General features: G+C 40.7%; 1 protein-coding gene across 1 annotated transcript in view; it reads left to right on the top strand.

Annotated features, from left to right (window-relative positions):
• LOC121580059 (synaptotagmin-10) overlaps positions 1 to 13,033 on the top strand; it is a 29,261-nt gene extending 16,228 nt beyond the window's left edge. The window contains exons 3-7 of the mRNA XM_045221700.1: positions 1,336 to 1,897; positions 8,345 to 8,465; positions 8,817 to 8,988; positions 9,364 to 9,493; positions 11,848 to 13,033. Of these exons, the coding sequence (XP_045077635.1) occupies positions 1,336 to 1,897; positions 8,345 to 8,465; positions 8,817 to 8,988; positions 9,364 to 9,493; positions 11,848 to 11,919 (1,057 nt within the window). The 3' untranslated portion in view covers positions 11,920 to 13,033. The remainder of the gene's footprint in view (positions 1 to 1,335; positions 1,898 to 8,344; positions 8,466 to 8,816; positions 8,989 to 9,363; positions 9,494 to 11,847) is intronic.
• Positions 13,034 to 16,262: the final 3,229 nt, after the last annotated feature.

Below are 16,262 nucleotides of genomic sequence, written 5' to 3'. Positions count from 1 at the left end.
AGGGGTTACCAGTTGCTAGGTGACAACCAGGAGACGAACAAAGCAGTCTCTTGCTCATAGTATGTAAGTCATTATCAGTACATGGAACTGGCCTCAAGGTGTTCCAGGTAATGTTCTTTTCCAAAAGAAGTCCTGTGAAAAACAACTCACTCAGTCTCGTAGCTTCTGATGTTCGTAAGAGTTAAATCATAAAGTAACTCCATCACTTTAAACCCAAAGCCAGTAACATCTTTCTCATTAATGCTGAGAGAATGGATTAACAACATCAAAGTGAACAAAAAAATCACAACAAGCATTTTACTACCAACAGTAATACTAGAACTACAAGAAAAAGCAAGGAATTGTAAAAACATTTATGAAGAATAGTAAACTAGAAAAAACAATGGCAGCCGCACTAACAACTTGCATCTTTTGTCTTATGGATGCTGTTGGTTTCAAACATTTCAATAAGAGTAAGTTTTAATAACTTCTCCCTCCTGAATCACAAGCTATGTTTCCATTAACTTGTCCAGTGATTTTTTTGTCGACATTTAGATAGAAAATAGATGAGACAATTGCCTGCTACGGTGCGTTTCCATTGAACTGTCTTGTGTCTATAAACACAGCTGGATGTAATGACATCACACCCACGCCAAAAAATGTTTTATTAAAAAATATATATCGAATAATAATGAAGTGGTTGAAGTGTTTCCATTATCCATTTAGGCAAATTGTTGACAGCCTGTATGCCCTCCCACCTATCCATTTCATGTCACAGGTAGCCCGCAAAAGCCAGCATGGATAGAATGCAAGAATTGACATATCTGCCATATTCTAATAATCTCATTTGCCAATGTATCACCATGATCCATGCCATGGTGAAACTTGCACTCCTGTAGATGTGAAATAATTGGATGGTTTAACTTGCATCCAGCTAACCAGAAAAACAAGGAGAAGCAATTCAGGCATTCTTGAAAGTCAGAACAATCCTTGTCCTGAAAAGAAACATTTTGAATAGTTGAAAAATTAGATTTAGCAAGAGTGGAGCTTTATAGTTACGTGATGACATCACGTGCCCCATGTACCTTCAAAATGATTCTGCAAACATAATTTATTCAAAAAAACACAGTTTCCATCATAATTTGTCTTTTAAAAAAGAAAAATCCACCCCTGTCAAACAGATCAAAATATTGTTGATCTTTAGTACATTTCTCCTATAGCTGCCGTTTCCATTACACGTTTCAATGTTTTTAGTTGTTGCGACATTGCTTTTGTCTAATAAACCTGGGTCAATGGAAACCTGCCTATTGAAAGGTATCAGGAACCGTAGATGACTGATCTGTTGATTTTCAACAGGCACAATTCATTCCGCCGCCATCTGCCTCGCCAGATGAACGTGACGAGTGTGGACTTCAGCATGGACATGCTCCCCATCCGCCAGTCGTCCACCGTAAGCATCGGCCGCATCAAGCCCGAGCTCTACAAGCAGAAGTCTGTGGACTCTGAGGACGGGACCCAGGAGCCGGTGGAGACGTGCGGTAAGCTGAGCTTCTCCCTGCTCTACGACTACGAGGAACAGGCGCTGATGGTCACGATTCTCAAAGCCCTGGAACTGCCGGCCAAGGACTTCACTGGCACCTCCGACCCTTACGTCAAGATCTACCTGCTGCCAGAGAGGCAGAAGAAGTTCCAGACGCGTGTCCACCGCAAGACGCTCAACCCCACGTTCGATGAGGCCTTCTTCTTCCCTGTGGAGTACGACCAGCTGTGCAACCGCAAACTGCACTTCAGTGTCTACGACTTTGACCGCTTCACCAGCCATGACATGATCGGCGAGGTGGTGGTGGACAACCTCTTTGAGCTCTCCGACCTCTCGAGGGAAGCAGTGGTGTGGAAGGACATTCACGCCGCGACCACGGTGAGTGGGCCGGGCCTCACCTAGCTGAGATAGGTGTAGTACATGGAGGATATCAGTATGTGTGGAGATTATTGGAACAGTGATCTCCGCAACTGATCGTTCTGTAAGTCGCTCTGGATAAGAGCGTCCGCTAAATGACTCAAAAATGTCAATGGCAATGATGGTGGTGTAGATTTCAGGGTGGAGCTGTGGTCAGTGTGCCGTAGTTAACATCAGCATAGTTTCAAATGGGGTCGTGCACTGCACATGATCTGAATTATTTAGGGAAACACTTGACAATGATCTCTCCATTTTCAATTATTTGATTGGATGAGGTTCTAAGTCCTGGAATCATCAGTGCTGTATTACATGACTGGTAAATGGCATGTGTTGCATAACCCCATTGCCAGGAGCAGTGAATTTAGAATCCAAGCACCCACACAACACCTCCGAAAACTGAAGTACACACTGTAGACTTAAATATAGCCATGGGCACAATTCTCCTTTTTCCTCACCTTTATCCCCTCACTGACATACTTGAGTATGATAGTGCAGCTTTATCTGAGCCCACACACTTCTTACGCCTCGGTAGCTTTATCACAGTTTGTTTACTCAACAGTTTATGAATATATGTGTGTGTTCTGGTGGTATTTATTGTATCTGATGGTCATGGAGATGGATTAATGGTTCATTAATCAGTTGATCTCTGAATGGTATACTGTGGAAAACAGAACAAGAGTGGATCAACTTGAGAGAAAGTGCACTGTGGATTTCAGATGAATCATCAAGAGCACAATTGAGCCCTAACCTCTACAGGTACTATTTGACTCTGGTAAACAAAGTAACACCAGTTTATTTCACATTATACAGGCAGGTTTAGGTGGGTTTAAAGAAGACTGGGTTCTTAGCCATTGGAGGCGGACTGGCTGGGCATTAATGCAGTTAGCCCATGTCAATAGCCATGGTGTTTACTTCAATGTGTAGTTTGTCTCCAGGAAGTTTTTATGTGTTACATAATGTTTACTGTGTGCTGTGAGGAAATTACACTTTCAAAAGCTTGAGCATCCATACACACAACATCAAGTTTACTGCTACTTTGACTGTGGTTGATAGTGTTGAATATGAGAGCTACAATTGAGATGGGCTATTGAATATAATGTGAGACCCCTTTCAATATTGCCTACAGCATAGAAGAAAAATGTAGCAATTATTGTAAATATTCATGCTTCTATTTTGTCTCCCTGTGGTGTTGTTGATGGTTAGACGTATCTTTGGTCTGGTGTTCAATTGTTATTTATGTCTATCTTGGGTTCATTTTATCTCACTTTGCTGCATTGTTTTTGTTTATACTGTCTCTGGGCAATTACATTGCCAGAACTTCCCTCCAACAGAGGGGAATGAGGTTAAGGATGTTTGAATGGATAATGACTCATAGCAAATGCAGTTTGCCATTAATTTTATTTTGACAGTGTTTCATTCCACCTTTTCAAATTTACATTAATGAGAGTCCTTTCAAAAGTGGCATCCTTTATGCAATTTATTTGGCGATGATCAATTACTTGGCGATGACTTTACTTGTCACTGTCTGACAACAATGAATTGATTATTCTTGAGAGAAACTTGTTTTCCTGATGTTTCAGACTTCTGTCATGTCGTGCTCTGGTGTACCAAAGTAGTGTGTACTTTGTGTTACCTCCTTCCTTGAATTCTCTTAAAAAATGAGTATGCAACTACATATGAACAGAAACAACACGGGAAATTCAGAGGTTAGCCTAATTCGAAAAACCCTCTGTGTATTTACACTTCAAGCTATTTTCAATTTAATGTGGAAGCAAAATTGCATGACAGTAATTTGCCACAACAAATGACATTAATATGCCCTAGCCATGCCTCACATTCAGCTGAAGGTTATTATGTAGTGTATTTCAGAACCTAATTTCCCTGGGCTAGATTGATGTATTTTTATGCATGTGACCTTTTGTGTCAATATCATGGGTAGAAACAAGTCAGGGAAATGGGAGGGGTGCCAATGCCTAAAACAACCTGTGACCTGCCTATGAGGGTCACGGTATGTTTGATGAGACGTTGAGTTTTTCCCGCCTTCAGTTGTTTGATTGTGGGTGTCCGTGCTGAGGTTGACACAAAGGCAGTTGGAGCCCACAATGGTTAGGTGGGTGGGGGTGGTGCTCTGGAACCCACCATGGCTGGAGAGCTGTGGTGGTATTGACTCTCTGTTATGATGTGCAGAACATCTGCTGAATGGCCAGAGGAACTGGGCTAGTGAAGTCCTATTGGCTGTATGAGAGAGCTTCTAGGGCTGGGAAGGCATCCTCTGTTTCACATGTTACATTGTTATTGTGAAACTCCTACATGTCAATACATTGATGACACTGGAAGACTTTGCACAAACGTATCTCAAGTAAGGATTCTGTCCTTGGAGAGCAACTCTTATGCAACCCTTATTCTAAGTGTATTTTTATATGGTGACATAGCTCTATTTCTAACTACACTCTTAGTAAAAAAGGTACTATCTGGAACCTAAAACGGTTCTTCGGCTGTCCCCATAGGAGAACCCTTTGAATAACCATTTTTGGCACCAGGTAGAACCCTTTTTGTTCCAGGTAGAACCCTATTGGGTTACATGTAAAATCCTTTCCCCAGAGAGTTTTACATGGAACCCAAAATAATTTTACCTACAACCAAAAAGGGTTCTACCTGGAACCAAAAGGGTTATCCTATGGGGAAAGCCAAAGAACCCCTTTGGAAGAGTATATGTAAACACACTAAACAAACATCAGTGCACTAGGGAGATGCCTCCCAGTCAGTCCTCTGTGTTTTCTGGTTGGCCAATCAAATCTTATCTCTGGAGTGCCACCTTAGGGGACTTTTTATTGACTCCGATTCAGTATCAATACAAGCACACCACGTCAGTACATCAAGTAATGTTCTTCTCTTTCAAGAGTCCATCTGATGCCCTTTGCTCACACTTTTTTGCCCTTTTGCATTCAGTGGTGCTGCAGTCTAAACTGATCCATAACACACATTGTATTGGGGTGATTCCTCACAACACTAGAACAAATAAAGACCGTAACTTTGGGGATTTTCACAAATTGTAATCCAGAGAATTGGTCCTTTGGAGGAAGAATTATTTACATATATTTGACATTTGTATTTTAAAGCATATATGTGAAATTATTAATTGAAGATGGAACATTTGTGAAATGTTGGCCTTACCCAGGCCTCCTTTAAGACTCAATAATGTTTCATCCTGTAGGTGCTACAAAGCTTGGTGTCATATGAAGCTTTACAACTTGCTCTGTAATATGAGTAGTATTTTGGTTTCAATAAAAAAAAAGACATACATTTATGAATGTAGAAAAATACAAACATTAATATTGAAAATATAAAAATTTTGATTTGGCACAATTTTCTATATACAGTGGGGGAAAAAAGTATTTAGTCAGCCACCAATTGTGCAAGTTCTCCCACTTAAAAAGATGAGAGAGGCCTGTAATTTTCATCATAGGTACACGTCAACTATGACAGACAAATTGAGAAAAGAAAATCCAGAAAATCACATTGTAGGATTTTTTATGAATTTATTTGCAAATTATGGTGGAAAATAAGTATTTGGTCACCTACAAACAAGCAAGATTTCTGGCTCTCACAGACCTGTAACTTCTTCTTTAAGAGGCTCCTCTGTCCTCCACTCGTTACCTGTATTAATGGCACCTGTTTGAACTTGTTATCAGTATAAAAGACACCTGTCTACAACCTCAAACAGTCACACTCCAAACTCCACTATGGCCAAGACCAAAGAGCTGTCAAAGGACACCAGAAACAAAATTGTAGACCAGGCTGGGAAGACTGAATCTGCAATAGGTAAGCAGCTTGGTTTGAAGAAATCAACTGTGGGAGCAATTATTAGGAAATGGAAGACATACAAGACCACTGATAATCTCCCTCGATCTGGGGCTCCACGCAAGATCTCACCCCGTGGGGTCAAAATGATCACAAGAACGGTGAGCAAAAATCCCAGAACCACACGGGGGGGACCTAGTGAATGACCTGCAGAGAGCTGGGACCAAAGTAACAAAGCCTACCATCAGTAACACACTACGCCGCCAGGGACTCAAATCCTGCAGTGCAAGATGTGTCCCCCTGCTTAAGCCAGTACATGTCCAGGCCCGTCTGAAGTTTGCTAGAGTGCATTTGGATGATCGAGAAGAGGATTGGGAGAATGTCATATGGTCAGATGAAACCAAAATATAACTTTTTGGTAAAAACTCAACTCGTCGTGTTTGGAGGACAAAGAATGCTGAGTTGCATCCAAAGAACACCATACCTACTGTGAAGCATGGGGGTGGAAACATCATGCTTTGGGGCTGTTTTCTGCAAAGGGACCAGGACGACTGATCCGTGTAAAGGAAAGAATGAATGGGGCCATGTATCGTGAGATTTTGTGAGATTTTGAGTGAAAACCTCCTTCCATCAGCAAGGGCATTGAAGATGAAACGTGGCTGGGTCTTTCAGCATGACAATGATCCCAAACACACCGCCCGGGCAATGAAGGAGTGGCTTCGTAAGAAGCATTTCAAGGTCCTGGAGTGGCCTAGCCAGTCTCCAGATCTCAACCCCATAGAAAATCTTTGGAGGGAGTTGAAAGTCCGTGTTGCCCAGCGACAGCCCCAAAACATCACTGCTCTAGAGGAGATCTGCATGGAGGAATGGCCGAAAATACCAGCAACAGTGTGTGAAAACCTTGTGAAGACTTACAGAAAACGTTTGACCTGTGTCATTGCCAACAAAGGGTATATAACAAAGTATTGAGAAACTTTTGTTATTGACCAAATACTTATTTTCCACCATAATTTGCAAATAAATTCATTAAAAATCCTACAATGTGATTTTCTGGATTTTTTTTTCTCATTTTGTCTGTCATAATTGACGTGTACCTATGATGAAAATTACAGGCCTCTCTCATCTTTTTAAGTGGGAGAACATGCACAATTGGTGGCTGACTAAATACTTTTTTCCCCCACTGTATATACAGTATATGCTCTATGGACATATCAAAGTTCCAGAGTGGGATCTGTGTTAGTTTTAAAGTTATGGCCAATTCTATACAGAGACATTGGCATAGAGGCAATGTAACCAGGGCTCTACATGAAAATGTTTAGTTTGTAGCACTGGTGCTCGCAACTTAAAAAGTTAGGAGCACCACATAAACATTTTGAGAAACCAGAAAATACAATAAAAAAATTGATTGAGATACAGCCTTTATTGAGCCTATTTGAATTCTAACTACTTTTGAAGCACATATTGTATCCTATAAACTAATATGTAACCATGTAAAGACATTTGTTTATTATAAAATCTAAAATGTTGATACAAATACCTGCCATTGAAATTACAAAGTAATTTGTGGAATATTAGCTTTCTACGTTGTGTAAACAGCACTGTTTCCTATGGAGATGCTCAGTGACATTCAGTGATGACATACAGATCTGTCATTCATGCATTGCTATGATCATTGATCTCCTGAAGAAGCTATCCCTTTTCCATTCTTTCTGTGCCCCCAAATGTTTGGATATACTGGTAAAGCTACCAGGTTGTTAACTAGCTAGCTAATGAGGTAACATGACTGAACAAGGTGTTAATGGCCCGTGAGTAGTTTAAGAACGGCCCACAACATGAGGCGCGTTCATCTGCCCAGGTGTTGGCTACGTATGTCAGATCTTTCAATGCTTGGATAGGTATTTTACGTATCAGTTTACCACGTCAATATGTTATAGTAATCTGGTGCCCGGCGGCACATTCGACGACATGGCACGCAACCATTGGTTGATGCATGCAACGTCTGAGCATGGTTATGAATGCAAAATGCGTCCTGACAATGGAGCTGCATCGCCAATGTACAATAGAAGGAAAAAATTGTAGCGCTGGTAATATGGGTCACAACTTTTGAACGGTTTGGGCAAGAGACAAGCAGTTTTCTCTGTAGTAATTGTACAACCAACAGGGTCACGAATCTCTCGGGCACTTGGACACAGCGGTACAGCGAAGCCTAATCATTACAACAATTATCTGGCAGGTTTTATTTCTAGGTGCACTGGTGCTCCCAAATAAAAATTCACACAGCTAAATATTTCAAAGTGGTAGTGCTTTAGAGCCCTGAATGTAACCAATCACAGCCCTCCTTTTACTTGTATCTTTGCACATCCTGCAAATCACTAGCAGTAGGCGACATTCACTCTGTTGGTAATGTTTACAAATTGGATTTGTTCTAGTTTCGTGATGAATCACCCATTGTAAGAAAATCTATATGTTCTCTCTCAGTTTTGAGGACACCTCTGGGTGTTCATACTTTGTCTAAAGCAATTTGGGCTAATTGCTTTCCTAAAAGAGTTCTACTACAGCAACAGTGACCTTTCCTTGATGCAGAGTGTTCTCCTTGTCTTTCTCCAGGAGAGTGTGGATCTGGGGGAGATCATGTACTCTCTATGCTACCTGCCCACGGCAGGACGGATGACCCTGACCGTCATCAAGTGCCGGAACCTCAAAGCCATGGACATCACTGGCTCCTCAGGTAACAACCACAACAACAACAATACAAAACTCTCAGCCATTTAGGCTGGACCTTAAAACATGATGGTTCTCTGAAAAACAATGAGGGATGACTGTAAAGCTCTAAAGGAGCAAGCAATGAATCAGAAGGCAGAGTAACGTGAGGCAGCATGCTGTGCCTTAGATAAGAGTGGGCAGGGACATACTTCTTTCATGTGTTTTCACTGTTTGTGGTGAAATTGTAATAGAAAATACATTTGACTTACCTTGTCAAAACAATATAACTGAATTTAGTCTAACTGAATATTTGAATGTTGCCATTACCTGCAATCTACACGACTGACTTCACAGAGATGCTATTTGTGCAACACAGATCCCTATGTAAAGGTATCCCTGCTCTGTGACGGACGGAGGCTGAAGAAGCGGAAAACCACCACCAAGAAAAGCACTCTGAACCCGGTGTACAACGAGGCCATAATCTTTGATATCCCCCCAGAGAACGTGGAACAAGTCAGCCTGTCCATCATGGTGATGGACTATGACCGGTGAGTAAAACTATTAAAAGAAACACCCACAATTCAACACATATGGTGGTCATAAGCATGCTTGTACAGTACATACATAGTCAACAAACAAGTTTTTAAAAAATGTTTGCGTCAAAGGAGGTAGGCGGAATGAGATATGTTCTAACTTTGAGTTGAACTTGAACTGAGGTGAACAGAACATTTCACTCAAATCCTGCAATCTAATCATGACCACATAATTGACTGTAATGACCAAACCTAGGTTTAGTATTATTTCATCAAACTAGCATTCAGCATTTAGGTGTCATATTTCTTTGGTGCACTCAAGATATTGTGTGTGTGTGTGTGTGTGTGTGTGTGTGTGTGTGTGTGTGTGTGTGTGTGTGATGCCCACAGGGTGGGCCACAACGAGGTTATAGGTGTGTGTCGGACGGGGCCAGATGCTGAGGGCCTGGGGAGGTACCACTGGAACGAGATGCTGGCCTACCCACGCAAGCCCATTACTCACTGGCATGCCCTGGGAGAGGTAGAGGACTGTTCGTTTTTTTCCCTCAAAGTAAGAGGAGGTACAAGTCAATTGCAGGACTTTCCAGAGCTCCCCCAATGCTTCGCTGCATCACTCTGAGAGGGCAGATAAAGCCAGCGGTTTTGCAGCCAATCATAGAGCTTGGGGAAATAACCCTGTCAATTTCAACAGAGATGTATAACACTGCAGCATTAAAAAGATGCAAGGATGTTGTCTGTACTAGAATAAAATACCAATTTGATTCTAGAAATGTAAGGGCTAGTTTGAACTATACTGAACAAAAATATAAACGCAATATGTAAAGTGTTGGTCCCATGTTTCATGAGCTGAAATAAAATATCCCAGACATTTTCCATATGCACAAAAAGCTTATTTCTCTCAAATATTGTGCACAAATTTGTTTACATCCCTGTTAGTGCTCATTTCTCCTTTGCCAAGATAATCCATCCACCTGACAGGTGTGGCATATCAAGAAGCTGATTAAACAGCATGATCATTACACAGGTGCACCTTGTGCTGGGGACAATAAAAGGCCACTCTAAAATGTGCAGTTTTGTCACACAACACAATGCCACAGATGTCTCAAGTTTTGGGGCAGTGTGCAATTGGCATGCTGTATGCAGGAATGTCCACCAGAGCTGTTGCCAGATAATTTAATGTTAATTTCTCTATCATAAGGCGCCTCCAACGTCATTTTAGAGCATTTGGCAGCACGTCCAACCAGCCTCACAACCGCAGACCACCTGTAACCACGCCAGCCAAGGACCTCCACATCCGGCTTCTTCAGCTACGGGATCCTCTGACACCAGCCACCTGGACAGCTGATGAAACTGTGGGTTTGCACAACTGAAGAATTTCTGCACAAACTGTCAGAAACCGTCTCAGGGAAGCTCATCTACATGCTCGTTGTCCTCACCAGGGTCTTGACCTGACTGCAGTTTGGCATCGTAACCGACTTCAGTGGGCAAATGCTCACCTTCGAAGGCCACTGGCACGCTGGAGAAGAGTGCTCTTCATGTATTAATGCCGGTTTCAACTGTACCGGGCAGATGGCAGACAGCGTGTATGGCATTGTGTGGGCGAGCGGTTTGCTGATGTCAACCTTGTGAACAGAGTGCCCCATGGTGGCGGTGGGGTTATGGTATGGGCAGGCATAAGCTACAGACATTTTATCGATGGCAATTTGAGTGCACAGAGATGCAGTGACGAGATCCTGAGGCCCATTGTCATGCCATTCATCCGCCACCATCACCTCATGTTTCAGCATGATATTGCAAGGCCCCATGTCGCAAGAATCTGTACACAATTCCTAGAAGCTGAAAATGTCCCAGTTCTTCGATGGCCTGCATAATCAACAGACATGTCATCCATTGAGCATGTTTGGAATGCTCTGGATCGACGTGCACGACAGCGTGTTCCAGTTCCCGCCAGTATTCAGCAACTTCGCACAGCCATTGAAGAGGAGTGAGACAACATTCCACAGGCCACAATCAACAGTCTGATGAACTCTATGCGCAAATGGTGGTCACACCACATACTGACTGGTTTTCTGATCCAGGCCTCTACCTTTTTTTTAAAAGGTATCTCTGACCAACAGAGGCATAATCTGTATTCTCAGTCATGTAAAATCCATAGATTAGGGCATAATGAATTTATTTAAATTGACTGATGTCCTTATATGAACTGTAACTCAGTAAAATCTTTGAAATTGTTGCATTTATATTTTTGTTCAGTATAGAAGCATTTAAAGTAATTGGAGAGTTGGTGCCCTGATATCCACCCAGGATGGTTGGATGGGGGGACTAGCTTGATTTCTACGGTGTGGTCCCATAACTGGGGGCCACATATTATGGTGGTGGACCATCCCTTTTCCTTGCTCTTCAGGAGAGTAGAGAATGTTTGTAGATTGTGCTATTAGAACTCACAATCTATGAACACAAGACGATATCCTTGAAAAATGCATGAAACATTCCAATCTTTATTATCCAGAGAAATCCTTATTAACAGTAGTTGAATTTAGACCCATCGATTGCATAGGGGAAAGACTTCACCTTGTGGTTGTGCATTGAACAAAGAGCCTTGTCATTCTATTTTGCTTGAACAAAGAAACAAGAATTGGAGGAGTACTCAGCCTATGACATGGCGCTCCTTTAAATCTAAAATACCTCAAAGTAGCCTAACATGGAAATAAGTGTTCTTAATATTCTAAACTGCTGAAGGATAAAAATATATCGTTAATGCTTTCTTGAATCCAGGTACTTTAGAAAACTGATATTTAAACACAAAGCAATAGCAGCTTTGGAGACCTAGCCAACTCTTGTAGAACTAACCCTAATTGTCTGTTTTGTCCACAGTGGCCAGGAAGAGCGACAAGCTTTGAGAGCCAGGGGTCTTGTCCTTCACCCAAACCTCCACAGACTCCATAGGGAACACAAATGGAGCCATGTGACCTGATAGCAGATTAACTAGATGTGTACAGCTGTAGTAACCACAATTCTGTCACTTACAGAAATGTCCAATGCCAACGTCCGACTCATCCAGATGACAGCATTATAGGTTGTGTTTCATCATCTAGGCCTATTGCATTTTACAACAAAGTAAAGCTGCCAATGTCGTCTTAATCATCATCAATCAGGACTCTACATTACAGCGTTATGACACAAACAACAAATGCCAATGAAATTATGTCTTGCCGGAAGGGTTAGCCTAATTTTCAGTTAAAGGCCCAGCGCAGTCAAAATTCTGTTTTTCCTGTGTTTTGTATCATTGTACAACAGCTGAGGAAACTAACACCGTTTTTTCTTTATTTGTACTATTTTCTACATTGTAGAATAATAGTGAAGACATCAACACTATGAAATAACACATATGGAATCATGTAGTAACCCAAAAAAGTGTTGAACAAATCAAAATTATATATACTTTTCAGTTAAAGGCCCAGCGCAGTCAAAATTCTGTTTTTCCTGTGTTTTGTATCATTGTACAACAGCTGAGGAAACTAACACAGTTTTTTCTTTATTTGTACTATTTTCTACATTGTAGAATAATAGTGAAGACATCAACACTATGAAATAACACATATGGAATCATGTAGTAACCCAAAAAAGTGTTGAACAAATCAAAATTATATATACTTTTCAGTTAAAGGCCCAGCGCAGTCAAAATTCTGTTTTTCCTGTGTTTTGTATCATTGTACAACAGCTGAGGAAACTAACACCGTTTTTTCTTTATTTGTACTATTTTCTACATTGTAGAATAATAGTGAAGACATCAACACTATGAAATAACACATATGGAATCATGTAGTAACCCAAAAAAGTGTTGAACAAATCAAAATTATATATACTTTTCAGTTAAAGGCCCAGCGCAGTCAAAATTCTGTTTTTCCTGTGTTTTGTATCATTGTACAACAGCTGAGGAAACTAACACCGTAAAAGTGTGGAAAACAAATCGTGATCGTTGCTGGTTGAAAACACAATCAAATTGGTTAATAGACCAATAACAAAGATAATTCCAAACCTCTCTGCCAATAACAGCTAGTTCTCAGTTTTCCACCTCCCCACTCAGGCCACTCCCAGACAGTCCTTGCTTGAGAAATAGTTTTTTGCTAAAAAGCCATTTCAATGGAAATCTATTACAGTAAGGTACTTAATTTTTACCCAGAAATTACTTGATATTGATATAAAAATGGTTGCATTGGGCCTTTAAAAAAAGTATAAAATATGGCCTGATTTTGAAATGCCGTTATGGACAACACATGAGAATGCTTTGTTCGTGGGATCACGAAATCCTGGGAAAATGTTACATTTAATGTAAATTTACATACAGTACCAGTCAAAAGTTTGGACACACCTACTCATTCAAGGGTTTTTCTTTATTTTTACTATTTTCTACATTGTAGAATAATAGTGAAGACATCAACACTATGAAATAACACATATGGAATCATGTAGTAACCAAAAAAAGTGTTGAACAAATCAAAATATATTTTATATTTGAGATTCTTCAAATAGCCACCCTTTGCCTTGATGACAGCTTTGCACACAACCAACTTCACCTGGAATGATTTTCCAACAGTCTTGAAGAAGTTCCCACATATGCTGAGCACTTGTTGGCTGCTTTTCCTTCACTCTGCGGTCTGACTCATCCCCAACCATCTCAATTGGGTTGAGGTCAGGGGATTGTGGAGGCCAGGTCATCTGATGCAGCACTCTATCACTCTCCTTCTTGGTAAAATAGCCCTTACACAGCCTGGAGGTGTGATGGGTCATTGTCCTGTTGAAAAACAAATGATAGTCCCACTAAGCGAAAACCAGGTGGGATGGCGTTTCGCTGCAGAATGCTGTGGTAGCCATGCTGGTTAAGTGTGCCTTGAATTCTAAATAAATCACTGACAGTGTCACCAGCAAAGCACCCCCACACCATAACACCTCCTCCTCCATGCTTTACGGTGGGAAATACACATGCAGAGATCATCCGTTCACCCACACCGCGTCTCACAAAGACATGGCGGTTGGAACCAAAAATCTCAAATTTGGACTCCAGACCAAAGGAAACATTTCCACCGGTCTAATGTCCATTGCTCGTGTTTCTTGGTCCAAGCAAGTCTCTTCTTATTATTGGTGTCCTTTAGAAGTGGTTTCTTTGCATCAATTCGACCATGAAGGCCTGATTCACACAGTCTCCTCTGAACAGTTGGTGTTGAGATGTGTCTGTTACTTGAACTCCTTGAAGCCAAGAGTGTGCAAAGCTGTCATCAAGGCAAAGGGTGGCTATTTGAAGAATCTCAAATATATATTTGATTTGTTTAACACTTTTTTGGTTACTACATGATTCCATATGTGTTATTTCATTTTTCATGTTTGATGTCTTCACTATTATTCTACAATGTAAAATATAGTAAAAATAAACCCTTGAATGAGTAGGTGTGTCCAATCTTTTGACTGGTAGTGTATTTCAAAAGTTTGTGTCTTGAATAGTGTTATCACGATGCATTCTCTAATTTGTTTTCATTGCTTCAGTAACCTTTATCACATACATTTACAGTATTATATTGCTTTACTGGAGTGGAAAATTAATCTTGGTTCTTACCATGGCATTAATCAACCAATGGTGGTACTCCTCAGAGTATATCGTTTGAATTATCTGAATTATGTTTCCTGTCCTGTGCAAGCTATTCAGTATAGAGCTGGGAAAACAATTGATTTTACCTTTCAAGAGTTTTATTTCCATTGTACATTGTGAGAGGCACTTGTGTCCGAAAGGCATCATATCAGATAATAGCTTTGTAAAGTGGAGATTTAATCCTCCTCTCATTCCAATGGCATTGTATTTGCTTGCAGAATAGCAAGTTATTACCACAATACTACCAGTGGGCATTAAGAGTACTAAACTTTGAACTAAACTTTGTAACATACTTCAACACTTTTTGTTTGATACATTTTCCCAAGCCATTCTGCTCCTTCCACAGTTCTTTAGTGAGTTGCCATTTTCATTTTGGATGGTGTGATACTAAAGGGCTAGGCTTAATTCTAAGACCACATGTCAACATAGACATACAGTAGACAAGCCAATCAGCTGTGCCCTTGGTGTAGCCACAGGGAACACAGATAACCTATCAACTCAAAGGGCTGGGTGAATGTCCAATCCCAGAGCATACAGCAGTTTGCCAGTGGCACATCGCTAATTCATGCCAATTGATCCCATTTATTGAATGAACATGGTGCATATCTCTCTATATTACAAGTGGTTACAGATGCACTTGTCATATGTTCAACAAGAGTGCAATACGTGGTTAGAGCAGCAGTACTCTCTCGTGGACAGACTACGTAACATAAATGGTACCATAAGTCTGTTAGGGGCTATGGGATGTTTCGACTAACGAGCATCAGTAGTTTAGGTACTTGGGTTTTTCGTCACTGGTTATTTGGAGGTGTCAGGATTGAGCGAAGATGGTGAGAGTTTCCATTTACGAGGGTGTAGACTTCGCAAGTCGTGTTAGTACAATGTTTAACACGTCTCCCCCCAGAACATAATCTAGCATCTGACCAAATAAAGAAGATTTTAGTTCTGGGTTAACCGAGATTAGAGCAACAGTAGCCACACAATGTAGCATAGTGTTTTCAACTCTCTTGTGGGAGATGAAAGTGAGACAAGCATTGAAGCAACAAACTGTTGAAGTACAGTGCCTTCAGAATGTATTCACACCCCTTGACTTTTTCTACATTTTGTTGTGTTACAGAGTAGGATTACGATGGATTTAATTGTCATTTTTTTTCAATGATCTTAACAAAATACTCTAATGTCAGTGGAAGAAAAATTCTAACATTTATGAAACGTATCTTGATTAGATAAGTATTTAACCCCCTGAGTCAATACGTTAGATTCACCTTTGGCAGCGATTTACAGCTGTGAGTCTTTCTGGGTAAGTCTCTATGGGCCCGATTCCAACTTAGAAAATTACGCCTTTCTTACACATGGCTTTCCTACGCACATCTCAGTAGTTGGTATTCATGTAATGGGCTTTGCAGGCAAGGTTCCCTTGAGCGTGCTGAATACATTTAATTTGACCGCTAAAAACCTTCCTACTTGCTGGCAAGCAGATTTTCTCATTGAATTTTCATTCAATCCTGTATCTTTGTATTGACTGGGTGTACATTTGCAAATATATATTTTTAAAAAAACATGTTTTCACTTTGTCATTATGGGTTATTGGGTGAAAAAATATATTTAATCCATTTTGAATTCAGGCTGTAACACAACAAAATGT

This window comes from Coregonus clupeaformis, chromosome 7 (assembly GCF_020615455.1).
Source record: "Coregonus clupeaformis isolate EN_2021a chromosome 7, ASM2061545v1, whole genome shotgun sequence".
Lineage (NCBI taxonomy): Eukaryota > Metazoa > Chordata > Actinopteri > Salmoniformes > Salmonidae > Coregonus > Coregonus clupeaformis.
This window is presented reverse-complemented; position numbering and strand designations above follow the sequence as displayed.